General features: G+C 47.9%; 2 protein-coding genes across 5 annotated transcripts in view; one reads left to right on the top strand and one right to left on the bottom strand.

Annotated features, from left to right (window-relative positions):
* ak5 (adenylate kinase 5) overlaps nucleotides 1-2,090 on the top strand; it is a 157,997-nt gene extending 155,907 nt beyond the window's left edge. The window contains exon 14 of the mRNA XM_086153396.1: nucleotides 1,088-2,090. Within this exon, the coding sequence (XP_086009522.1) occupies nucleotides 1,088-1,156 (69 nt within the window). The 3' untranslated portion in view covers nucleotides 1,157-2,090. The remainder of the gene's footprint in view (nucleotides 1-1,087) is intronic.
* zzz3 (zinc finger, ZZ-type containing 3) overlaps nucleotides 1,298-25,324 on the bottom strand; it is a 29,299-nt gene continuing 5,272 nt past the window's right edge. For 3 of the 4 annotated variants that reach the window (XM_086153392.1, XM_086153394.1, XM_086153395.1), the window contains exons 2-12: nucleotides 19,970-23,165; nucleotides 17,331-17,469; nucleotides 16,218-16,365; nucleotides 15,989-16,101; nucleotides 14,103-14,174; nucleotides 13,899-14,000; nucleotides 12,606-12,701; nucleotides 11,339-11,488; nucleotides 7,492-7,626; nucleotides 7,227-7,327; nucleotides 4,866-5,915 (exon numbers count right to left, since the gene is read on the bottom strand). In XM_086153392.1, coding sequence (XP_086009518.1) covers nucleotides 5,771-5,915; nucleotides 7,227-7,327; nucleotides 7,492-7,626; nucleotides 11,339-11,488; nucleotides 12,606-12,701; nucleotides 13,899-14,000; nucleotides 14,103-14,174; nucleotides 15,989-16,101; nucleotides 16,218-16,365; nucleotides 17,331-17,469; nucleotides 19,970-23,100 — 4,332 coding nt within the window. In that variant the 5' untranslated portion in view covers nucleotides 23,101-23,165 and the 3' untranslated portion in view covers nucleotides 4,866-5,770. Of the gene's footprint in view, nucleotides 1,389-3,761; nucleotides 4,233-4,865; nucleotides 5,916-7,226; nucleotides 7,328-7,491; nucleotides 7,627-11,338; nucleotides 11,489-12,605; nucleotides 12,702-13,898; nucleotides 14,001-14,102; nucleotides 14,175-15,988; nucleotides 16,102-16,217; nucleotides 16,366-17,330; nucleotides 17,470-19,969; nucleotides 23,166-25,324 lie in introns of those variants that run through there. The other variant, XM_086153391.1, reaches the window with a different exon arrangement.

The raw sequence follows: 25,324 nt of genomic DNA, 5'->3' as shown, positions 1-25,324 counted from the left end.
GGGCAAATCCCAGCTCCAGAAAAACAAGCCCATACCATAATTCCCCCTCCACTAAACTTCACACTTGGAACAATGCAGTCATACAAGTACCGTTCTCATGGCAACCGCCAAACACAGACTTGTCCATCAGATTGCGCGATTCGTGACTCCAGAGAACACTTGGATGCAGCTGCTCGGCCACGGAAACCCATTCTATGAAGCTCTCCGCGCACTGTTCTTGAGCTAAACTGAAGGCCGCGTGAAGTTTGGAGGTCTGGAGCAATTGACTCTGCAGAAAGTTGACGACCTCTTCATACTATGCACCTCAGCATCCTCTGTCAGTTTACGGTGGCCTTCCACTTGGTGGCTGACTTGCTGTCCTACCCAAACACTTCCAAATTCTTATAATACAGCTGACAGTTGGCTGTGGAATATTTAGGAGCAAGAAAATTTCACGACTGGATTTGTTGCACATATCCACTGCACTGATAGTCGTCTATCTCATAGTACCCCTGACACTTCTCTCCAGCCATTCTAACCTGCTTGAAACCATCTCTTAACTGCTTTTCCACACTCTCCTACGCTCTGTTGACCCTGAGTACTTGACATCCTCCAACTTCTTCATCTCCCTGTACCCTCACGGTTCCACCCGGGTTCCTCTCATTCACACACGTGTTCAGTCTTGCTGCGACTAACCCTCATTCCCGTCCTTTGCAGAGCATACATGTACCTCTCGAGATGTTCCTCAACCTGTTCCATGCTCTCACTACAGATCACTATGTCATCTGCAAACATCATGGTCCATGAAGATTCCTGTCTAACCTCATCTGTCCGCCTGTCCATACCAACCGCAAACAAGAGGGGGCTCAGAGCTGATCCCTGATATAGTTGTAACTCACCACTGCCTTGTATCTGGCATACATGTCTTGCACCAGTCTAATACTGCTCTGTCGGTCCAGAATTCCTCAGCACCGTGTTGTATGCTTTTTATAGGTCCGCAAGACTTTCTGATCTTCTATATTTCCATCACCACTGCAAATCTTTTTATTCATCAATATTCCAAATCGTCCTCCATCAGAGTCTCACTGGGTTTTGTCTCCCCCCGCAGGTCGATGCTGAGAAGTCACCCGGCGAGGTGTTCAGCCAGATCTGCCAGGCCCTGGAGGCTACCTTCTGATCTGCACGCCTGCCATGCACAGCCTTCCACCCTGCCCTCCAACCCACTGTACAGACCCTCCACACACACACACGCACGCACACACACACGCACGCACGCACACACACACACACACACCTTTGCATGTCCCACCTGATGTTTTCAAAACACGACCTCTATCCGCCGGCACCACTTTGCATCAGTTCTGAGGGGCGTCGTTCTTCCGAGCTGTCCGTCCTTTCCAAATAAAAACCTAGGGGTGTGAACACATCTGCGGTCGATCGTCAGAAAAATCACCCGGGAAAAAGATTTTATTGAAATGAGTTTTAAATAATAGAGACATACAACCATTCACCCTCTCATCCACATAATATCAGCAATTTTAAATTATTTTATTTAAATTTTGGGGGGTTCATTTTAAATGAAAATAAAATGATGCGAAGACATTTTTCCCCAAACAAAAAAAAAAAAAAAAAAAAGGAAAAAGATGTTATTATTGATGTATAAAAAAAACAACTTAAAATGGCATTTTTAGTAGAAGTGAAATTAAACAAATATGATAATATATTTCTCCCACTGTTTTTTTTTTTGTTTGTTTTTTTTTGTTTTATTTTTTTAAACCCCCGCCCACCCCTTTCAGTTGAACCTCCATCATTTCACCCCGACTTTAACCCCAAAAAAGGCCGCCGCCACGCCAGGAAAAGCAAAATAATGTCCGTCCTCGCTCTCGCGCACAGCGTTGTGCTATATATCGTAACAAGCATGCCGGATTTACAGTCAAGCTTGAATTGCCGTTTTTTTTTTTGTTTGTTTTTTGTTGTGCTTCGATAACAAACGCGGAGTAGAACCACAGAGGGTCCACAATATTGCATTTGTATGTTTTCTGAGCTCATCGTACAGGTGCGTGTTCCAGTCTGGTATTTACATTCAATAAAGCCAGTGCATTTGCTAAAAAGGAGGTTTCTTTTATTTTTTTTACATGGATATTTGGGGATTTACGAGAGAAAATGTGATAATAGTTGCTGTGAGAAAGGAGGATATAGAGAATAGTCAACTTGCGACTCGTGTGATTTCTGTTATTATTTGAATCCCTTCATACTAATTATGTCGAGCAACAAAAGAAACAAATTTGCACATAACGGACGAATTTGCACAATATGGTTTTACGTGTTTAATTTGCAATGCCAAGTTGGGCAATTCTAGTCCAGCACCGGCAAAATTAAGGGAACACTTCCTTACGCTGCATGGAGATGGGGAATACAAGAACGTTTGCTGGGAAATTCTACTCTGCCTGTTCCCTGGTTTGTACCCATCAACAAACCGATCCTCGCGGCAACGTGCGAAGTTGCTTAACCTGATCGCAAACCAGGGGAAACCACGTGCACCATCGACGAAACACAAATAAAAACATAAAAACGAAGAAAAGGAACAGACTTCTTCTCGAAAACGACGTGGCGGTGGCACTTGTCGAGGCGAAGCCGCACATTTCTGAACTGGTCTCTCAAAGGCAGCAGCTGATTTGCAGTAAGTATAAGAAATATCATGTTTTTGCTGGTTTTGTTCTTTGAAAACAGTGATGTTGATGCACGGTTCATTTTGTTCACCAGTAAAACATATACCTTTGACTATTTCTACAATAAAGAAGAGTTCGGTGAACGTGCATATGAAAGTGGTGGTTAAGAACCACTGGGTTAGATGGAGAAGGTTGACGACCCCTAAAGGGAAAACCCCAAAGAAAAAGAAGATAAGTTTGGTATTTTGCTGGAAGCGGAGGAGATGGTCATAGATGGTACAACAGCCCCGCAGGCTGGTCACACACCTGAACTGCACCACGGAACTTTCTGGGGCTCCGCATCCCAGAATGAATCCATCGGCGGGATAAGAGAGCGCCTCTGCAGAGTTCAGAAAAACTCCAACATGTGGATTGTCGGGACTGAAAACCACCCAGCCCAAGCCATTTGATCGCATTTTACGACAAGAAAATGTATTATTTTTTCATTCTAACCCGTTGAGGTCTTCTTAAAAGGGTATTTTTGACTTGATAATCTAAACACGCAATTTTTTCTTTTTTTTTTTTTTTTTTTTTTTTAGATAAAATACCGGATGAAGGCGTAAATTAGTGAATGTGATCGCACGATTGGCTACATGTGTGGACATTTCATTTAAAAACGATACTTTTCTTGGACGTCTGAGGTCAAAGTGTCTCAGAATGCTTTATAAACCGGATCACAGTTTGACTCCGACCCCAAAGGGTAGGAAGGGGGCTATGCAACATCTTAAAATCAATTATTAAACCTTGATATAGAGTGGTTTTATTGAAATATTATTTAAATTCTTCAGCGCGCGTCCAGCCATGGGTCATTCGTACAATCATGCCTTTTAAAAAAATAACCTCTAAGCAAAGCCGCGAGGAAACAGGAAATATTGAAATAAAATAAAGAGACGATCCAGTGAGAAATAAATAAAAGTTGAGATTAAAGTTAGCAATCACTGTACGTGTAAAAATGAAATTCGGTTTGAATTAAACTACGGTCAAGATTTTCTGGTTCACACACACACACACACACACACACACACACACTCCTCCAGGCCAGCCTGTGAGTCAGCAGTATTTTAGCATACTCACACAGGATCTGGTCGCGGCACCATCTGTTTGGGATCTGCATCGGGAGCCGGAGAGCTGGCGGACGTCTCATCGTTCGGACAGAAGGTCCCGTGAAGCCAAACGCTCCGGTGAGTCTCCAAACACAGTGGGAGTTTCGAGGTGTTCGTAAACCTCGGAAAAGGCCCGGGTTTCTTTTCTTTTCTTTTTTTTTTTTTTTTTTGAGGCCTTCACGTCCTTTTTTCGGCGCTGTCGGTGGATGAGCGGAGCCGGAAACTCGGGACCTTGAGATTTCCTTGGAAAGGCAGCTTTGACGGATCTTTCCCCCTGTGTGAGCTGGGAAGTACGCCTGTCAGACACAAACGGCGGCCTCGTTTTTTGTTTCTTTTTTTGTTTTTTGTGAGGTTTCGACAACAACATCCGTATCGTCTGGTCGGAACGGGGTCTCAGACATCCCCGCTGCTATTCCCCTCCCCGGCTGACGTCTGGCAGATGCTAAAGCGGCACAAACACATAGCAGCAATATTCTCACATACTTTTATTCCCATGGTTCTCCTCGAGCACTTTTTTTTTTTTTTACATTATTATTTTTTTTTTACATAAGAACAGACTGTTATACACAGATATTGAAGCGGGGAAACGAGGGTGAGGGCAGGAGACAAAAACCATACAAAATGGCGTCTACTCAAGCACAACAAAACCTATGTGTATAAAACTGTGAAGTGTTCTGCCGCGGAGGCGCCGACCACTACCTCGAATCATCTTCTTCTTTCTCTCTCTTTTTTTTTTTTTTAAATAGATTAATAAAAATACAATCTTTTTCAATGGACCTTTTGACGTGGACAGTGAACTGAAATATATAGACGACGGGATTGTTACGGTTCGACAACGCAGGTAGATGGTGCCACATGGGGGGGGGGGTTTGGTGGGTGGTCGGGGAGAGAAGGGGTGAGATGTGGGCTCGGGGTCAGAGGTGAAACCGACGCTTCCTCCCCCGAAATGACAATTGTTTCGCCCCCAATTTTCCCTGTTTTTTTTTTTTTGTTTTTTAACTTTCTTTTGACATGGCACGTGGCAGCTAGCGCCGGCCTTCTTTCCCGACCTGTACACTCCGTAATGGTGGTGGTGTTGGTGGGGGCAAAAAAAAACAACAAAAACAAACAAAAAAAAAAAATTAATAATTTTATCCCCCCCCCCCCCCCACAAGTTTTTCCATTTACCTTTGAAAACATGAGCGCGTAGTGCTTTCTCTTCTCGACGTGTTTCGTGGAGACAACAAAAGGAGAGGGTTGAGCTACGGCTGGAGGGGCGACTTAGCTCCACTTTGAAAACGCGGGCGTGCGTTTCCGGTCGACGCCGTTTCGAGTGTGCGGGGGCGTCGTCGTGCGGATCCGGCCAGCCCTCTGCGCCGGGTTCCGAAACCTACGGGGGGGGCCTAGCTAGAACACTTGTCGCTTCTTCTTGCGTTACACGGGACCACAAAACACGCACAAACCATCACGTGTGTCTCGGCCGACGGCGTTGCCGTCGGCTAGTCGGTTCTTCGGTTCGGGAGCAGCAGGTGGAGGTCGCTCGGGGGGGGGGGGGGGGGGGGGGGTGTACGGGGTCAGCCCTATATTGGAGTCGGGAATGTTGGTGTGCCTTTTTTTTTTTTTTTTTTTTTTCTCCTTCTTGTTTTTCTTCCCCTGTTTGTTTTTAAAAATAGTTTTCAAATCGCAGATCCGTTCGTTAACCTTGGCTGAGGTGGAGCGGAGGAAACCAACGTGGCCACCCTTCGCTCACGTCGGGGGGGGGGGAAGGGGGAGGCCTTTCAACCCGCAGCCCCTCCCCCCCCCCCCACCAGCAGCGCTGCGGTGTGCTCTGAGGCCCCCCGGCTGCCTTGCCTGCCTTGCCTTGCCTTGCCTTGCCTGCCTGCTGGCTTCCCTGCCTGGCGGCGGGTTAAGCGGTTATCTTGGACTTGGAGGATGGAGCCATGCACAGAGTGGCCTGTGGGATACGTGGAGAGCCTGGAGCGAGGGGCGCCCGGGACCCTGTCATCTGTTGGCCGGAAAGTAGTTCGGGTCCAGATAGTTGTAGCTTGTGCTCTGGGGCAGGCAGTAGTCCCGGTCCAGGAAGGTCTCCTGCTGGTACACCGGCTCCAAGTGGTGGTTCGGCTTGTGGGTCTCCGTCTTTATCAAGCTACGGGGAAAATGGACCTTACTGTTAGCGCTCCAAATGAAAGATGCAGATGATAAAAACAATAATACATTGGATCTAAGGCGGCACACATACATACGTACACAAAATACAGCTTTGAGAGGAACAATCACAATAGAAGTGACAAAGTGGTAAAACAAAACAAAACGCGAGAGCAGTTGGCGTTTGAGGAATAATTCGAAGTGAAGTTGTTAACAAGTCAAATTTGGCGGTTTCATTTAGACGTCAATAGCTGGGAATCGAACCAGGAACCGAACATTCCTAGTGCGGATTCCCGGCTCAACCTGGTGTTTTTAAGTGTCGTTGACGGAGACGCCGAAACCTCTGACTGGCTCCCCTGGCGCTGATGGACGGCGGCCTACCGCTCATGGTTCATCCACGGTGGGTTAATTGCAGAGAACAAATTTCCCCACGAGGGATTAATAAAGTATAAATCATTAATCGTGTTTGTGCAGGAGCTTATTGAGAAGGTTTCCTGCAGAAACAAGGGGCGACGTGTGAGATGTGCAGGCTTCCCTGAGGTTCCTCTGCCGGGAACGGGGTTAAGAGCAGCTATAGGTGAGCGACGGATGGTGTGTTGCGTGACGGGACGCGGACGTTTATCAGGTCCGAACAACTTCAGGTAGAACACAGCAGATGTTTCTGCTCTTCCAGGGACGGTCGGTTGAGCGGCGCTGATCAATAAATTAACGCCACTATCTTTCCACTCGATAGCTTAAGGCGTTTTTCCCCCTCGGCTAAAAGGCGAGATTTCACCGGCGCGCTCACATCTGTATCTACAAAAACTTGACATGGTTTCACTGCAGGCCGCTCCAGCACAGTGGGAAAAAAAAAAAAAAACATCCACAGCCACATTAAAATTCCGCTTTAACCCCCAGCTGCCGTGGACTGGTAAAAAAAAAAAAAACGACGCTGATCCCGCCGCGGAGGCGGGGTGTGACCTCCATCTCGCTGGTTTTTGTTTTTGAGCTTTGCAGTGACGCGATCATCGTCCTCTCTTTCATAAACAACGACCAATAAATGACCGGCGGTGTGTCTTTACTTCTAGGAAGGTGATGAACACACACACACACACACACACACACATGCTCGTGCGCAGTCAGTCAGTCAGTCAATCGCCCAACTTTGAACAAGATGGCCGGTCGATATCAATAAACAGTGTTTAAAGTTGCTCTCACCTCCGTCGTCATTTGTCACACACGTGCAGCCAAGCTGGGAGGAGGCGACTAACTAGCAGGAGTGTGTGTGTGTGTGTGTGTGTAAGAAGAAAAATGCAAGGGGGGGGGGACTCACCAGTCAGAGCAGTTGGAACAGAAATCAACCGAGTTGCCGGGTGGACAGTCTTGACAGTGCCACCTCACGCCCTGGATTGGCTCCATGCCGCACACGTCACACTGGACACACACACACACACACACACACGCACGCAGATGAGAGACGACGATTTCATAACGTGCCGATTACGGCGACGGTGACGATGAAACAAACGGAATTGTGACTTCATCCAGTGGCGCTGAAAAGTCTCAGGCGGTGAATTGAGGAGAAGGGGGAAATGCACCTTGAAGCCCATGTGTCGCACCCCGGCCTTGTCCTCCTGGATCTCCTGGAGCTTTTGTTTCTTCAAGCGCTTGAGCTCCAAAAGCTCCTTGTACTCGGGCAAGCTCTTCAACTCTGCCGGGACGCCCTCGTCATCCTGCCGGCAGCGGGGACACACACACACACACACACACACGTACACAATGCATTTAGATGCACGTTAACATAAATCCAACACAGTCTAGCTAAATAAGATAAGATAAGATAAGAACAACTTTATTTATCTCGAAGGAAGTTGTTGTGCCGGAGTTTCAGGCAAAAACATAACAATAATCGATAACAGTAGGAAGGAGGGAGAATAAGAAATACAATAAAATATAAATTGTCAAGGTTAAGGCTATCAAGGCTAAAGCATATTACCGTGATTTCCAGACTATAAGCCGCTACTTTTTTCACATGCTTTGAACACGGCGGCTTTAACAATGAGGTGGCTAATTTAGGGATTTTTTAACATATAGAACATTTAGCCTCATCACATCGGACCAATGAAATGACCGTGAATTTCAGAGGCAGTTCGATTGCGACGCCGAAGAAGACGACTTTAAGACGTTTTAGTGCGCAGGAGGAGCGATCAGCTGGAGTAGGACAAAGCGGGGAGAGAAAATGGATGGACTTATCCTTGCGTTGTTTATTATTCATCTTCTTCATCAACCGTGTTGCAGGCACTGTTCTGAAAAGAGCATTTCCACCACGTATTTGTGGATGTTACCGGTATGTATTTAATTAAGTTAAAAAAATGTGTCGGCGTAAATATCTCATGTTACAACGTGGACACCTGCGGCTTATAGACAAGTGTGGCCTAGATAAGTATACATATATCTATTTAGTTATTTTTAGCCGGTGAGTCCGGAAATTATGGTAACTGCAGCTCCAATTCCAGCATCCGTCTACCAATATATTCACTATCCCTCCTCTGTACATGACCGAACCATCTCAGTTCAGCTTCTCTGACCTTCTCTCCCAAAAAATCTACCATGTGCCGTCCCTTATACCTGATCCTATCCATCCTGGTCCCTCCCAAAGAGAACCTCAGCATCTTCATCTCTGCGACCTCTAGCTCGGTCACCCGTCTTTTCGTCATTATAACGGTTTCCATACAGCATCGCTGGTCTCCCCACTGTCTTGTGCACCTTTCCTTTCATTCTGGCTGATAGTCTTCTATCCCATAGTACCCCTGACACTTTTCTCCACTCGTTCAAACCTGCTTGAACCCGTCCCTTCATCTCTTCTCCACACTCGCCGCTGCTCTGGACTGTTTACCCCCCAAAGTACCTGAAATCCTCTGACTTCTTGATCTCCACTCCCTGTAGCCTCACCTGGGTTCCCCTTATTCACACACACATCCCGTCAGAGCCTTTCTCGACTCCTCCCTGCAAACCAGACAACGCTCCTCCCTTTTCGGCTTCCGCCACTTTGTCCTCTTGATCTTCCTTGTCACCAGTCATCCTACAAACCGCCGTCCTATGCCGTCTGGCTACACTCTCACCTACTACTACTTTGCATTCACTGATCTCTTTCAGGTGACCTCGTCTATACAAGATGTAGTCTACCTGCGTGCTCCTACCTCTGCTCTTATAAGTTACCCTATGTTCCTGTGTTTTCTGGAAAAAAAGTGTTCCTCCTTCAAGATAATTCCTACTACATCTCTCTTCCTATCAGTACCATGATAGTACAACTTAAAGCATCCTCCTGAGCTTCTAGCCCTACAACCTTCCCCCACAGTATATCCACTTTCCTTCTCTGCATCATGTCAACCAACTCTCTACCTTTTCCTGTCACAGTCCCAATATTCGCCTCTCTCTCTGCTTCCGAACACGCCTTCCTCCTCTTTATCTTTGACCTGCGGTTCCATTGGTACCCTGCAGGTCATCGGCACCAATGGCGAGCGTTGTAAACTCGGTCCTCGACCGATCCGGTATATGAGATTGCTAGGTTTGATTCGCGTGTTTGGTTTTGGCAAAAGTTTTACGCCGGGCGCCCTTCCTGACGCGACCCTCTGCGATTATCTGGGCTTGGGACCGGCTCAGGGAGACACCGGCCCGTGCCGCCCTGAGGCTGCATGAAGACATGTACAGTATTACTTAAAGACAGACAAGTTCAATGGAAAACATAGATTTATACGATATAAATAGAGTAAAGCGGTCCCCGCTCCATCGCTGCATCAGTTTGGGAAACGTTGAAGAGGCCCTGGTACTGAGGAATGACCTGGTCGCAGGCAAAAGCATACTTTCGCAATTGTCCGATGTGTATGGTTTGCATCTTTATTTTTTTTCCTGTGGCAGGCTGCAATTTCTGCAGTCAGACATTGGTGTTCGGGCACCAGCACAAAAAAATCCCACACTTGGAATCTGAGAATGGAAAAAATTGATTGAATCCATGCAAAATACAAAAAAAAATGAATATGATAAAATAATAATGATAGTAATAATAGCACTACGACCACTAACAATAATAATAATAATAATCGGGCATCACGCTGAGTCCAGATGTCGGCTAGACAACGACTGCCACAGGTGATGCAAAATATAAAAAAATTACTAAAATAAAATAATAATAATAGTAATAATAGTACTACAACCACTAACAATATAATAATAATAATCGGGCATCACGCTGAGTCAAGATGTCGGCGAGACAACAACTGCCACAGGTGATGGAAAGTATAAAAAAATTAATCAAATAATAATAGTAATAATAGTACTACGACTACTAACAATAATAATAATAATAATAATAATAATAATTGGGCATCACGCTGAGTCCAGATGTCGGCTAGACAACGACTGCCACAGGTGATGCAAAATATAAAAAAAAAATAATAAAATAAAATAATAATAATAGTAATAATAGTACTACGACTACTAACAATATAATAATAATAATCGGGCATCACGCTGAGTCCAGATGTCGGCTAGACAACAACTGCCACAGGTGATGCAAAATATAAAAAAAATAAAATAAAATAAAATAATAATAATAGTAATAATAGTACTACGACTACTAACAATATAATAATAATAATGATCGGGCATCACGCTGAGTCCAGATGTCGGCTAGACAACAACTGCCACAGGTGATGAAAAGTATAAAAATATTAATAAAATAAAATAATAATAATAGTAATAATAGCACTACGACTACTAACGATATAATAATAATAATCGGGCATCACGCTGAGTCCAGATGTCGGCTAGACAACGACTGCCACAGGTGGTAGAAAACCATGCGCCATGATCGACAATAGTGATCTAAAAAAAAAATAATAATAATAATAACAGGAAGAGAAAGAAAAGCACAAAATAATAAAAAGGGCATATAGAGAGGAAGTGATTTGATGTGGGGGTTTCCAACGTGCAGAGGACACTTCTGCAACCGGTCGGGGTTTTAAAAGCACATCCCGGTGATAATGACCCCTGCTGGAGAGAAGCTTTGTGGCGTCTGTGTCGGGAGCTTTGTTAACACGGTGCTGCCGAGTGGCCCGTTTCTGCTCTGAAGGTTACTACCGTTGCGAAAGGGGAGAAACTAAATGTCAGACCTCAAGTTTTTTAAAGCGCTCTCTACGGGACACGGCGCCTGGCAAGAGACGCCGCGGCGGAGATGTGCGCTACGGAGGGCCAGAGCGCTTTTCGCTTTCATTTCCGGAATAAATGGAAACGACGGGGCGGAGCGACCGGGCTGTTTATGTTTGCCCTGGCGTAAAACACGCTCAAATGACGTGAGAGGCGGCTTGGGGGTCACTCGCGGCCGACGGAGGAGAGGCATGAGAGGTAAATAGGTCACAACCGGCGAGAATGCGCGACGGGACGCACCGAGTCGTCGGCCGAAGGGTCCTGCGTGCCGCTGTAATACGACGACCGCTCGTCATCTTCGTCCATGTAGACCGGAGGCTCGTAGGATGTCAGGAATGTCGATGGCCGATACAGGTGCTTGTTGAGGTGATGCTGCCGCTTGCTCGAGGCCTGAGGAACGGATGAAAAAAAAAAAACACGGTCACGGGTCCTATACGGACAGAGCCGGCGTCTTATTTGTCCGACGCAGACGGGCTGAAAACACGAGACGTGTCATCCTTTTAGGTTCTGCCCGCGTGGCGAGGACCGGCCTGCTTTCGTTACGTCACTGACTGCAGGATGTGATGTCATACGCTACTGCTGTCGTCCGCCGCCTGCCTGCTAGCAAACACCTTTTTCAACGCGCCAGCATTTGTCGAGTCCAAACTTCTGAAAGATTTTTATGGAAGGTAGTATGAGGCGGTGAGACGATCAACGCAGGGTCAAGAAAACAGGGTTAGCCAGCGCCGGCCCATTGAACTCTGGCCTTCAGTTCCCCCTTTCAGGGCACTTAAGAGATCCACCTAGTTTGTTTCAATTCCATTCATTCAATATCTAGCACTATTATCTATTGTATGACTATTATGACTGTAATTGGGCGGCAGGCTGGACCACATATAGAGACATACAACCATTCACCCCCTCGTTCACAGGTCTCGGCTATTTTGGGTCTCCTGTTTTTGGACAGCGGGGGGGGGGGGGGGGGGGGGGACCGGAGAATCCGGAGGGAACCCATGCAGACACGGAACATGGAGACTCCACACAGAAAGACGCCCTCCCTGTAAAGGTGGAACCGGGCACCGTCTTTCTGCGAGGCGGACTCCACTTTGCTTCTCTTTTGTAATTTGGGGCAATTCTTACTTGACCGGAGGGCAGATAGTTGCGGTCTGATACGGGGAAAAAGCTAGCAGGGTGCGGCTTCGGTTTAGCGCAGAGCCGGCGTTCGCTGTTGCGCCGGGATCATTGTTTAACCGTCGGCCGCACCATTACTGTCGCCGCCACATGACTGAAACCCAACAACAGCCATCAAACGCTTCTTTATGTCCACCTGCATGTAACTACCTGTGAAGATGGCAATACATCGCTCTGCGATTGGATGAAATCCAGATGAAAAAGCCACGCGAGAACAAACGGGGGAACCCGAAGCGCTTAAGTCGCGGCTGAAAAAGCTAAGCAACAAGCAGAAGAAAATCTACAGAAAAAGGAAGCGCGGAAGTTGCTTTGGCGTAAAACGACCAAAGTTATTTACCTTTTTAGTGTACATGCACAGGTTGGGCGTTCTCCCGGGCACGGGGATGCCCGCTTTTGTCAGTTTGATGAAGTACTTTTGAACCCGACTGGCAACCTAGGAAGTTTTGGACAAGGAAACGGTTGGGTTAATGATTCCCGGCCGAGGAACAGGTGCGCAAGGTAACGGAGGTTACAGGGGTCTGTGGGCACTCAATTTTTATACTTGGGTTTCCATGGTAAAGATGGACACATTTACAAAAGTAAACAGCTGCTCTACTGGTTCGCATAAGACAGCCGGGTTGAAAGTTCAGTTTTGCTCTGGAGAAAATTCCTTCGGCGAGCATAATCGGCTGCTGTATTCCCGCCTGTTTTGACTTACCGTGATTTCCAGACTACAAGCTGCTGCTTTTTTCGCACGCTTTTGAAACAATGATGCAGCTAATTTACGGATTTTTTGGGGGGGGGGGGGGGGGCTAACGATCGTCACGCTGTCAAAAATTTGGGCTCGTCACATCGGACCGATGAAATGACCGTGACATTTGGAGGCCGTTCAATTCCGACACAGAGGAAGACGGCATGAATGGTTTTAGCGCGCAGGAAGAAGACCGAGATAGCGATCAGCCGGAGTGTGTTATTTATCATTAATCTTCTTCATCAGCCGTCAAAACAGGCACATTTTGGAAAAAAGAATGTTACCGGTGTGTATTTAATTTAATTAAACGTTAAAAAAAAAATGTCGCTGTGTAAATATCTCATGTTGCGATGTGGAAACCAGCAGCTTCTAGCGGGGGCGGCATATATACTGCTCAAAAAAATAAAGGGAACACTTAAACAACACAATGTAACTCCAAGTCAATCACACTTGTGTGAAATCATAGTGTCCACTCAGGAAGCAACACAGATTCATTTTGACTTGTTTTAAGGACATTACATCAAAGTTGGATCAGCCTGGAGTGTGTTTTTACACTTTAATTTTCAGTGTGATTCCTAATCCAGACCTCCATGGTTGATACAATTGATTTCCATTGATCATTTTTGTGTGATTTTGTTGTCAGCACATTCAACTGTGTAAAGAGCAAAGTATTTCATAAGAATATTTCATTCATTTAGATCTAGGATGTGTTAAAAGTGTTCCCTTTATTTTTTTGAGCAGTGTATATTTATTTTGTTATTTTTGACCAGCGCGGCTTATACAACAGGTGCGCTCGATAGTCCAGAAACGATGGTTAAAAACAAATTCACATGATGTAAAAAAAAAAAAAAGGCCGGCAGATGGGCCGCATCCCTTTTTTGCTAACTCGTCCGGTGTCACCTGTTTGGCCGTTCTGTTTCCCAGCTCGTCTGCGATCTTCTGCCACCGTCTGGACTCCACCTCCTCTGGGGGGAACTTGACGAGAAGCTGCTCCAGTTTTTTCTTACAATAAAATAAAAAAAAAAAACAAAACTAGCGAGTCATCCGATGCTTCCCTTATACCGTCCCTTCCATTCGACGGACGGCGGCATCCCTCTCGCTTACCTGTTCTTCCACGGTCCACAGCTGGTTGAAAGTGTCGGGCTTGTTCGAGTGACAAATCCTCCCCCTGATCACCTGTCGAGAGAAAACAACAGCTTGTTGAGACGATTTTTCGCGGTGTGCAAAAATCCAAAAATAACACACACAAACACACAATGTGAATCCTGCTGTTTTGTCAAGAGAAAGTGTTTCGATGGGGGGGGACGGCAGACAAACAAAATCCCGTCAGAATCCGGACGTGCGTGTGAGTGATTGCAAATGGAATTGGACGATATTAGCAGGGCGAGCGATGTAAGCAATCGGGGATTTGTTGGCTTGGAGGTGAACGCAAAGACGCACACACACACACACACACACACACAGACACACAAGTAAGCTAAGAATAAGACATGTTCAGAGGTGTGGGAGAGGCGGGCTCTTCATGTTTCCATAGAGACTGCCTTTTGTGCACTGATGTGCTGCATTCTTAACTCCGAGGAAGAACAAATGGAGGAGATGACATTGGAGGAGGCCGAGGCTGAGGGAGATGCTAATAGTCTGACGGTATGCGGGGGCGAGCAGCGGGAAATCGGCTACGGTGGCGAATGAACCTGCGTTTGAAATGATGACACGCAGAGAAACGATCGCATCGGAGAAGGAGACGGCGCTCTGTTTGCGACGGTCATGACCGAGACAAATACCGTAAATTCCGGGCGATAAGCAGTGCCTTTTTCCACACGCTTTGAGCACCGATTTTGGCAGCGGCCGACGAGCTTCACGGCATCGAAACGTGCAGCCTCGTCACATCGGACCGATGAAATGACCGTCAAATTCTGAAGCCCGTTCGACTCCGACACCGAAGAAGACGACTTTGACGGTTTTAGTGCGCAGGAGGAAGTCCAAGATAACAATCAGCTAGCCGGTGCGGCTTATATTGAGGTGCGCTCAATAGCCCAGAATTTACGGTACTCAAAATACACATTCTGAATGTACACGCATTTGAATTAATGGGAGTGTGCGACACCTGGTGTTAGAAGGAAAAGGAGCTCATGTTTCACAAGTGACCATACCATCCCTGCACCATGGGCTAAACATGAATATGGTAAGCTTATCATTTTTTCAGATCCGTGTAGTAGGGTCTATTCGAGCATTCATTGGGCAACATATAGACATACAAGCGTCCCCCCGCTTTTGGACTGTGGGAGGGAACCGGACGATGTTGAGGTCACATTTCACTGAATGAAACTAAAGGAAGAGCGTCGTCTTCTTCTTCTTCTGCCTCTTCTTCTAGAACAACGATCTCAGTTTTTCCAAAGAGGAGAAGCCTTAACGGTGCACGCTCTGCGGGCAGACATTTTTCGGGTCAAAGGGAGGCACAGGTGCTTGATTCTCTCGGGTCTTTATGTTTCCCTGCTGTCGTGGCTGCTTGACAGTCCCTCACTTGTCATGGCAGCGTACCTGCCTGTACAGCCCATCTCTAATATCACTAGAAGTCATGTTCTTGTTATATTTATGACTTGTTAAAATTCAGCCATTTGAGTTTCCATGAGATCCGTCTGAATTACATTTCTAGGTGAATCGTGGTTTTGTGGTCTTATTTTGACTTAATGTTTGCTTTTATTTCTACAGACCACATTATACAAATACTTTAACAACTTGCTTTGAGATTTTTCCACTTTCCCAGATAAACCTCTCATCGCAGTTCGACGGGTGGATTTACTACCTTGTGTTTTCTACAAACGCGCACTTATCCCCACGATGGAGCGACGTACAATTTAGCATGTTGCCGTCCCTACGATAAGCGCTACGCGCCTCGTGTTTCCAGACGGGGAACGCGGCGGCAGAAATCGTGACGGATCACGGCACGGAATTTCGACGCGTCGGCTGGAAAAACTAGGTTGGGCGCATACCTGCGTTTGCCTGCCGTTCTCCGGGTTATCGCTTGTGGGCAGAGAGGAGTACATGGTGGAGGGTTCGGCCTCCTTTTTGGGCTCCACGGGACTCCTTGGTCGAAGGGGCAAGCCTGCGAAGACAAATGCGGAATTGATCTTAAAAAAACAACAGGATGGCGCCGGCTGCTGAGCTTGAAACGATCCATACTGCAATCTAAATCAGGTCTTTATCTGAAATAATACGAACCTTTGTCAAAAATTAGCTTGAGCCGCCGTGTTTTGCGTTTCTTGTCGCGGAACTCTCTCTCAAAATCCCCTAGGCCTGACGTGTACTGTTCCCATGCAATGTGAGGGAGCTGGACAACTCGCTGGGGACACGGCAAGCCCAGATTTACCTGAGGACGACCAGAACGACAACCCGCCCAACAGCCTTACTTTTCACTTGATCAACACAGAGGCGACAGCAAATGAGAAATCGAGTCAAGGCGGGCGCGTTCCTGCCTTTGGGGTGTTTTCTGGTCACGATTCGGGCTTTTTGAAACCCGTCGACGGCTTCGCTTTCTCACGCGTGTTTTATAATCGACGCCATCGTGTTTAACGGTGCGCTTCCCCCGAACGCGGGTCGGTTTGTCGTAAGGCCGCGTTCATCCTGGCAGAGTTGGACGATCTCGGGACGTTTCGTTGACTTGCCCATTTCATGGCGAGCAAAAACGACGAGAAGCGGTGACAAAAATAAAGACGCCGCCTGTGTTTTGTTTTTTTAAACCCAACTGATTGATATACACTGCTCAAAAAAATAAAGGGAACACTTAAAAAACACATCCTAGATCTAAACGAATGAAATATTCTTGTGAAATACTTTGCTCTTTACACAGTTGAATGTGCTGACAACAAAATCACACAAAAAACGATCAAAGGAAATCAAATGTATTAACCCATGGAGGTCTGGATTAGGAATCACACTCAAAATTAAAGTGTAAAAACACACTCCAGGCTGATCCAACTTTGATGTAATGTCCTTAAAACAAGTCAAAATGAATCTGTGTTGCTTCCTGAGTGGACACTATGATTTCACACAAGTGTGATTGCCTTGGAGTTACATTGTGTTGTTCAAGTGTTCCCTTTATTTTTTTGAGCAGTATATTTCAAAGGGGGCAGATGAAGGTTCAATTTTTTTTCAATCCTGCACAGTTGGAAAGAATTGCGGTCAACTGGGACGGAATGGTTTTCTTAATAAAATCATCTCATTCAACAGCCAGCGATTAAGATCTCAACTCAGTGGCTTATTGTCTTCTTTGCGCGAATCGAAACGCGGTGTCGACGTTTCACGGCGCGGTCTCGGTTGTTTTTGTTTATTTACCCGTTTCTGCAGCTGTTCCACGAAGCTGATGGGATCGGCGAGTGCCCCTCTCTGATGACGTGCCAGAGTCTCCAGGTCCAGGATAGCCTGTGTGCGCTGGGCTTCCAGAACGCCGACGGTCTGTAGCAGCCTCTGATAACTGTTTACAGAGAAAACCCGCATTTGTACAAGGGAAAAGGGGCCTTCTCACACGATTCAATTTGACAAAATTATTCTCCTATTCGTTGCGTTCGACTTGCAGTCAACTTTGGCCGTCAAAGAGTGGCACTTCGAATTTCAAAAAAAAAGGAAAAAGAGAAAACAGATCGAAACGTGTCGGAATTTATGAATGCCGACCCGGTCGAACGGCGTCAGAGCGAATGACAAAAACCTTTGCGTGTCACACGGTCTGCTTTTCCTGAGGAAGCCTCCACGGCCCCGCAGAAGCCTGACCTTTCCACTCGCACCCTCTCGGGCAAACGTAAAACCGAGCTGTCGATGACTAAGTGCCGGGCTGACTCAGAGAGCTTGTGGTGCAAGCGGCGCTGGTGGAAATCCGCAACATCCTTGCACGGCCGGAATATAATGCAGACGCTCGGTGACGCCTGTAGATCAATGTCGCCTAGCAAGATATGGAGGGAAAATCAATGCGACGGCCACAACTCGTAGAACAGATGTTGGGTGTTTTGAAATGATTCGGGGTGAAATATTCGGACAAGTCGACCGGATTTAGCCTCAAATCCTTCATTAGCTGAAGTTGCCATCCTTGTGGACTTTATGCGGCCGTAAAGCCCCTGGCGTCCGGTCACAGCGGGACACAATTTGAGCAGTAAACGGTCTCCAAAAGCGGCAGTTCAATGTATTACTGCACGTTTTCCTCTTGAGGCCGGTGTAGAAGAAAGTGGCGACTGTGTTGGATCTTTCGAAGCTAAACATATGATCTGTGTCTTAATCTGCTCTGGAGGGGGAGCGGGGAGGACGTGGCTTGGCTTCTCAACAAGCTGACTTCCTAAACATGTGGTCCTCAGACAACACGCAGGGCCAGACAAACGGTCGTCGGTGATCCGTGTGTTGTTGACACGCTCTTAGTAAGTAACGCTAGAACGCCTAGTCACGCCTTCCTAAAAAAAAAAAAAAAAAAAAAAAAAGGCTCCTCGCCGTATCGATCAGGGGGGGGGCCTTTCGAAAAAATTCCTCGACATCAGCGGGATCAAACCTTGACGTGTCGCGGGAGCTTGATGGAATTACCTTGCCAGAGGAGAGCGGTGAAACCTAATTACAGAGCCATTCACCAAATTTGAAACATTTACAAGGGGCGATGACAAAGGCACGGGGAGTGCTCATCATGATTCCACACCCCTGTGGTCCTCCCCCCCCCCCCTTATGAGGATGCATCATGAATCAGCTGACCTGCCGCAGTGCAGTTAATAGGACCTGACTGAGCACAGTGTGGGACCTGTCCACACTCATAAACATCCAATCCTCCATGACAACTGACTAAACTAAGAAGCTCAAGACTGAGGATTCAATTTCGCCGAGTCAAAAAAAAAAAAAGGGGGGGAACAAAAGGAAAATGTAAGCTCCGGTATCCCCTTGGCGGAAGGCACTGAACTCGAGTAATTATAAAACTGGTCTGAAGTTGAAAATACGGGGCTTCAAAATGCCAACTTGAAAATGATTTCGCCCGCTTTTCCGTTGTGACCCAATGGTAGGGTTTCTTTATTGGCCAATTTCCTGATTATTTTTAGAAGCAGACGTCAGTCTAAACGTCCATTCATTCGCTGTCTTTGCCGTTCAACCTGGGCCTCGGACGGACAGAGGCCACCGTTCAGTACGGACAGTAAACACTACGGACTTGAAAAAGTGAGCAAAACGTTTCCACGGCACTAACATTAAAGGGTGAAACAGTCAATGATAAATCCTCCGCTAACGCTGCTGCACACTACTGACAGCAAACAAATAATAAGGCGTCCATTTGTTTACATTTGTGTTTCTGACATTAGAAAAGTGCTGAGTATCTGCTGCTGCAAAAAAAAAAAAAAAGCACTCCGGATATTTGTCTTTTTGTTGTGGCCCGGTCAGAACTGTTACTGAAAGTAGGCTTAAATACAGCGGGCCGGGTTTTCACATTTTGGGGATACCGCGTCCGACACTTGGACGGGGTCAACGCAGGACTACGCCGTACGATGCGACCGGTCGCGATAACTTGAGGTCACGGCAAAATCTGCGACGCTATCATAACAAAGTCGGGCTGATCGCTTCCGATCAGCTGAGTTGAGGCCAAGTCGTACCCGCCACCGCAAGTCACCATGTTAAACAGAAAAAAAAAAAAGTCCTTTGAGTGAAAGACGGAACGAGTTTTAGGAGTTAAATTAGTCACAGCAAGGATAATTTCAGGCTGCGTGGACTGGACTGTCGCTGGCCAAAGGTTCGGGGAACCACTGATATCGACACAATAATACAGACTTCCCGTGAAATACGCAAACATGCGAAATTGACGATGAGGAACAAAAGCTTTCAACAATGACAAATCCTCATCGACCCAACCGTGTCTCTGGTTTGCAACCGCAGACCAGAAGTGCGGAGATCATCACTGAACATAGGGATCCAGAAATGTGAGAGCAGCTTCGACAAAACACCGGGATGGCGCTCCCACGTACTCTTTGTTGTGTTTCAGAGCCAGGTGGTCCGACTCAAAGTAATACACGTCCGGCTCCTCCTCCTCGTCCTCCTCGTCCTCCTCGGTTGCCTGACTACGTAGCTCCTTGCCGCCCTCCGTCCCTTCGCCTTCCACGGGACCGTCGTGCTCGAGGGTATCCATGGTGACGGGTTCCTCGCAGGGGGGATCTAAAGAATCAGATGGAGTGGGTTCCTCCACCATCGGGCATTCCTCCTCCAGTCCTACCACCACCTCCCCCTCCTCCCTCAAGGGTCCGTTGCCTCTCGGTGGAGAGTTGGGCTTGGAAGAGGAAGATTTGCCGCCTGTGGCGGCCCTCCTGGGTGAAGTTCGGAGGGTGTATCGGTGTTCGTACAGCTCTGTGAAGGTAGGGGGGGTGTTGGCTAGTGAGGAGTTGCACCCTGGTTCTGTGGGAGAGGGGACCGGTGCTAGTAGGGGTGTAGTTTCTCCTGAGTTTCTTTTGCTGATTGGACTACTGTTTGTGTCGCTGGGGGTGAATGAGGTGGAGGCGACAGCTTCCAGCACCGGCGTGAGTAGCTGGTCATTGGTGTCGCTCTCGCTCTCTGTAACCTGCTCCTCGTGGGCCAAACAAAGAGCGTCCCCCACTACGTCCACCTCCACCTCCTCCACCTCCTGCTCCTTGGCCACAATCAAGTCAGGCACGGGATCCTCCGGCACAGCCTCGACTGTCAGAGCAGATGAGGCTGACAATTCCCCTGAGCCACAGACCTCCATCTGCACAGGGCTAGAGTTCCTACAAGGCACAGCGGGGTCGGGGGAGGTGGGAGCCCCCATCTGACTGCCGTTGAGCAGCGATGGGCAATTTGTGGCAGAGCTGGGATGTGCACCTGAATCTTCCGTGAATGTGCTGTCCTCTGCTTTGTTCTCGCAAAGTCCATTGGAGGCCCTGTGAGTGTTGGAGGGCCGAGATGTCCTGTCGCACTCCAAGTAACCCCCTTCTGCCTCCTGCCCTGACAGCTCGCCCTCTGTACAGAGGAAAGGTGAGGCCGCGGCTATGTTTGTAGAGTTTTGGCTGGCAATTTCATCGCAACTGTTTTCCTGACGAGGCTCCGGGACAGCAATTGGACTTTCAGGTTTTAAAAGATCCAGATCTTCCCCGTGCCCCTGAGACTCTCCAGGGCGGGAGCGCCGCTTGGCCCTTTTAATTTGAGGAGGGGCATCCTGCACCCTCTTCCCCCTATCACAGTTCTCAGGCTCAAGACTAATGTCTTTTTCCAAACAGGACACACTCCGTTTCCTGGAGCCGCTCCATTCATCTGCTTCAGCAGTAGAACTATTTGAGTCATTTAACATTCCCTGCAATGATGTCTGCAGCTGTCTGTCCTTCCAAGTATCCCGCTTTGTTTCATGCCCGGTGTCCTGATGAGCATCTTGTTTCCATTCCATATTAACATCCTGCTTAGATTCCTCCCGCTTAAGCTCTTGATGGGTGTCCTCTTGCTGAACGTCCTTTTCTGGCTCTTGCTGGGTGTCCTGTAGCTGGTCTTGCAGGGTGTCCCTTTCAGGCCCTTGCTGGGCATCCTCTCCAGGCTCCTGCAGGGCGTCTTGTTGAGACTCATGCAAGGCGTTCTGTCCGGGCTCTTGCAGGGCGTCCTGTTGAGACTCTTGCAGGGCGTCCTGTCCGGGCTCTTGCAGGCCGTCCTGTTGAGACTCTTGCAACGCGTCCTGACCGAGCTCTTGCAGGCCGTCCTGTACGGGCTCTTGCAGGCCATCCTGTCCGGGCTCCTGCAAGGCGTCCTGTTGAGGCTCCTGCAAGGCGTCCTGTTGAGGCTCCTGCAAGGCGTCCTGTTGAGGCTCCTGCAAGGCGTCCTGTTGAGGCTCCTGCAAGGCGTCCTGTTGGGGCTCCTGCAAGGCGTCCCGTTGGGGCTCCTGCAAGGCGTCCCGTTGAGGCTCCTGCAAGGCGTCCTGTCCGGGCTCCTGCAAGGCGTCCTGTCTGGGCTCCTGCAAGGCGTCCTGTCCGGGCTCCTGCAAGGCGTCCTGTCCGGGCTCCTGCAAGGCGTCCTGTTGGGTCTCCTGCAAGGTGTCATGTTGAGGCTCCTGCAGGGAGTCCTGTTGAGGCTCTTGCTCAGCGCCCTGTTGAGGATGCTCCAGGGCATCCTGTTGAGGGTCCTCCATGGCGTCCTGTTGAGGATCCTCCAGGGCGTCCTGTCCAGGTTCTTGCTCGGCGTCCTGTCCAGGCTCTGGCAGGGCGTCCTGTCCAGGCTCTTGCTCGGTGTCCTGTCCTGGCTCTGGCAGGGCGTCCTGTCCGGGCTCTTGCTCGGTGTCCTGTCCGGGCTCTTGCTCGGCGTCCTGTCCGGGCTCTTGCTCGGCGTCCTGTTCGGGCTCTTGCTCGGCGTCCTGTCCGGGCTCTTGCTCGGCGTCCTGTTCGGGCTCTTGCTCGCCGTCCTGTCCGGGCTCTTGCTCGCCGTCCTGTTCGGGCTCTTGCTCGCCGTCCTGTTCGGGCTCTTGCTCGGCGTCCTGTCCAGGCTCTTGCTCGGCGTCCTGTTCGGGCTTGGGCTCAGCCGCTCCCTCAGGCTCAGGCCTGTGCATGGCCTCCCCTTCAGAGTCGGTCTTGCGCACAACGTCCCCTTCAGGTTCGGACTTTTTCTCTGCCTCCCGTCCCAGGTCCTGCTTCTGCTTGGCATTGGCGTCCCAGTCAGACTCCTGCTCAGCATTATGCTCGGTGTCCTTTTTAAACACCTGCTCAGCATCCTGCTTTGCCTCTCTCTCTGCGTCCCTCTTAGAGTCCTGCTTCGCCTCCCGCTCTGCGTTCTGCTTGGATTCCCGCTCCGAACTCCGCTTAGACTCCGGCCTGGCATCCCGCTTTGACTCCGGCCTCGCGTCCCGCTTTGACTCCGGCCTCGCGTCCCGCTTAGACTCCTGCTTGGCGTCCCGCTTGGACTCCTGCTTGGCGTCCCGCTTGGACTCCTGCTCTGTGTCCCGCTTGGCGTCCTGTTTCTTCTTAGGCGAGCGAGCCCGGGGTAAAGGAGACACAGAGGTGTCCTCTGGCTTGGCAATGCTGCGGTTCCTGAGGGTTCGGCCACAAAAATTCTCGTCCAATCCATTTAGCCCCACTGATGACCTTGTGACACGCGAGGAACGGGACGCGGCCATACTACGGCGGGTGCCTACAATCTCCTCATCCTGGTGCTCTCTCCTCTGCAGCAGAATGTGGGCACCTACAAAACACACAGACAAGCGGGAGCGCTACATTAGGACGGCATAATTACACAATTCTGCAACCCTTTACAGATCGATGGCAACACCTCGGCACTGGTGTCGGAGGCGTTCCGTCTGATTAGATTCATTGGCTGGCAAAATTAAAAAAACTGAATGAAACAACAGTATCCGAGCTTTCATCAGAAGGTCTTTGTTAAACACTGCTTGGGTGTTTTCTAAGCTCACATCCGCGTGGTATTGATTTGTCTTGTCATTGTAGCTAAGCAACCCCTTCTGTCCACAGGCAAACTTGTTATCCCAGGTGTGTTCAAAGGAAATCCATTTTTGAAGGACCGAGATCTTAAATGGGCAACATCTGAACAAAATTTCACAGACACCATACAAATGTCACAGCACTGAGGCTCATTTGTACGGGGCATAAAAGATGACTCGAGCGAAGGAACCCTTTTAGTACAGAAGCCATTATAATGACAAGCAGCTGAGCAGCAGAGAAGTAAATGACATTAAAAAAAAAAAAAAGGAGGGAAAAAAAATGAATAAATAAAGAAGTCCAGGCTGGGTATGTACATAACACCGAGAGAATATCTGTTTCCTCTTGGCACAAATAACCGCTGTTCTTGTAACTCACCAAATAAATATGTTTTACAGATGCTACCCTGTATTTTTTTTTTTTTTTTTTAACTTTCAATCCACTAGATAAGGCTTCAGTTATTGGTTTACCACACGCACGCACGCACGCACGCACGCACGCATGCACGCTGCGGGCGACTCTCTCTTTATGACAGGTTTCCTCATGGGCCAAAAGCCTGCACTCGATCCGCAACTTATCGCGACTAAAAGGCCACGGTCATTTCACAACTTATGAAATAGAGAAATCAAAACGGTACACCGCAAAAGAGAGGCGACCGAGCCTGAAGGCTCGGGACATGGCAATAACTTCCAGACGCGTTAGTCACAAAAGTGTCTTACTGCATTGTGTTACTACTGCTCCCTGCAAACAGCGGTGTTCCTACTTCTACTGCAAACATGCAAAGTCTTTTAAAAAGATGGTTAAATAGTGCTGCCTGTCGTGGACCACTTTGACCATATGTCATCTCTCCATTATGGGACGGTAGCATGAACTTAGTTTATACTGGAAAACGGGTCTGAAAGCACGACAGCTTGATATTTCTGGATAAAAATCAATATCATATTGAGGACTGAGCTGAAAATGATGTCGACCGCTTCTTGCAAAACATTCCGGCACAGCATGTGTAGGACTTTAACTGTTTATGTGTTGTTAAAGTGCTTTGACTGAATAGAATGACACCCTACTAGATGCACCTTAAGTTCGTAAATATTTTCCAAGGAGGTCTACTTTGACGCAGTTAGATGCCACACACTGCAGATTTAATGTGTTCTCTCTCTTTCTCGGGTTTGTAGCAGCATGTGGTGGCTGTATTTCCTCTCCTGTTACAGGTTTTTGCTGCTACATGAACAGAAACCAATTAAAAATTATAGATTTTTTTTTTTTTTTTTCAGAGAGACAAACCCTTCCGTTCTAAAGTAATCATGCCTTTGGGTGAAGTACGACATTGTTTCGAGCGTACGGTGTGAATCCACTACTTCCACTAGTCGTCAGTTTGGGTGAAAAATCGAACACGGTAAAGCGCCACATAAAAAAAAAAAAAAAAATAGAATAAATTAAAAAAGAGAGAGAGAGAGAGAGAACCAGCTAAAATGTAACTGACGCTATAGCCTCGGTGATAACCTCAGCGTGCCAAAATCTAAATCTGTGTATCTTGCTTTGCAGCACTTCAAAGCTGCGGCATCCATAACTTGAGTGAAACAGCTCGGCATAACTCTAAGCAAATGCAGTGTGATGTGATGAGGCCTGTATGTTTCTGTTTTACAAAGACGTGTTTATTTATTTTGGAGGTAATTTGTTGTGCTGTTTTACACTATGTAATCCTGAGAGGCGCTCAGAGTAATTCGCCCATCTCATTCATTACTCGAGGCGGCGTAATATCAGGTACACCAGCAACCGTAGCCTTGTGGTTCTTAATAGCCTCACACATTTCATCCTACAAATTAAGCGATAACATACATCACCATCCTCACACAGGCTATAAAAAACAAAGCATAGCTCTTGTAAATTTATCGCAGGGCTGTTGTATTA

This window comes from Fistularia commersonii, chromosome 10 (assembly GCF_037954325.1).
Source record: "Fistularia commersonii isolate RoL2024-O1a breed Wild chromosome 10, RoL_Fcom_v1.0, whole genome shotgun sequence".
In the NCBI taxonomy this organism is placed as follows: domain Eukaryota; kingdom Metazoa; phylum Chordata; class Actinopteri; order Syngnathiformes; family Fistulariidae; genus Fistularia; species Fistularia commersonii.
Note: the sequence above shows the minus strand (reverse complement) of the source record. Positions and strands in the feature narration are given on the sequence as shown.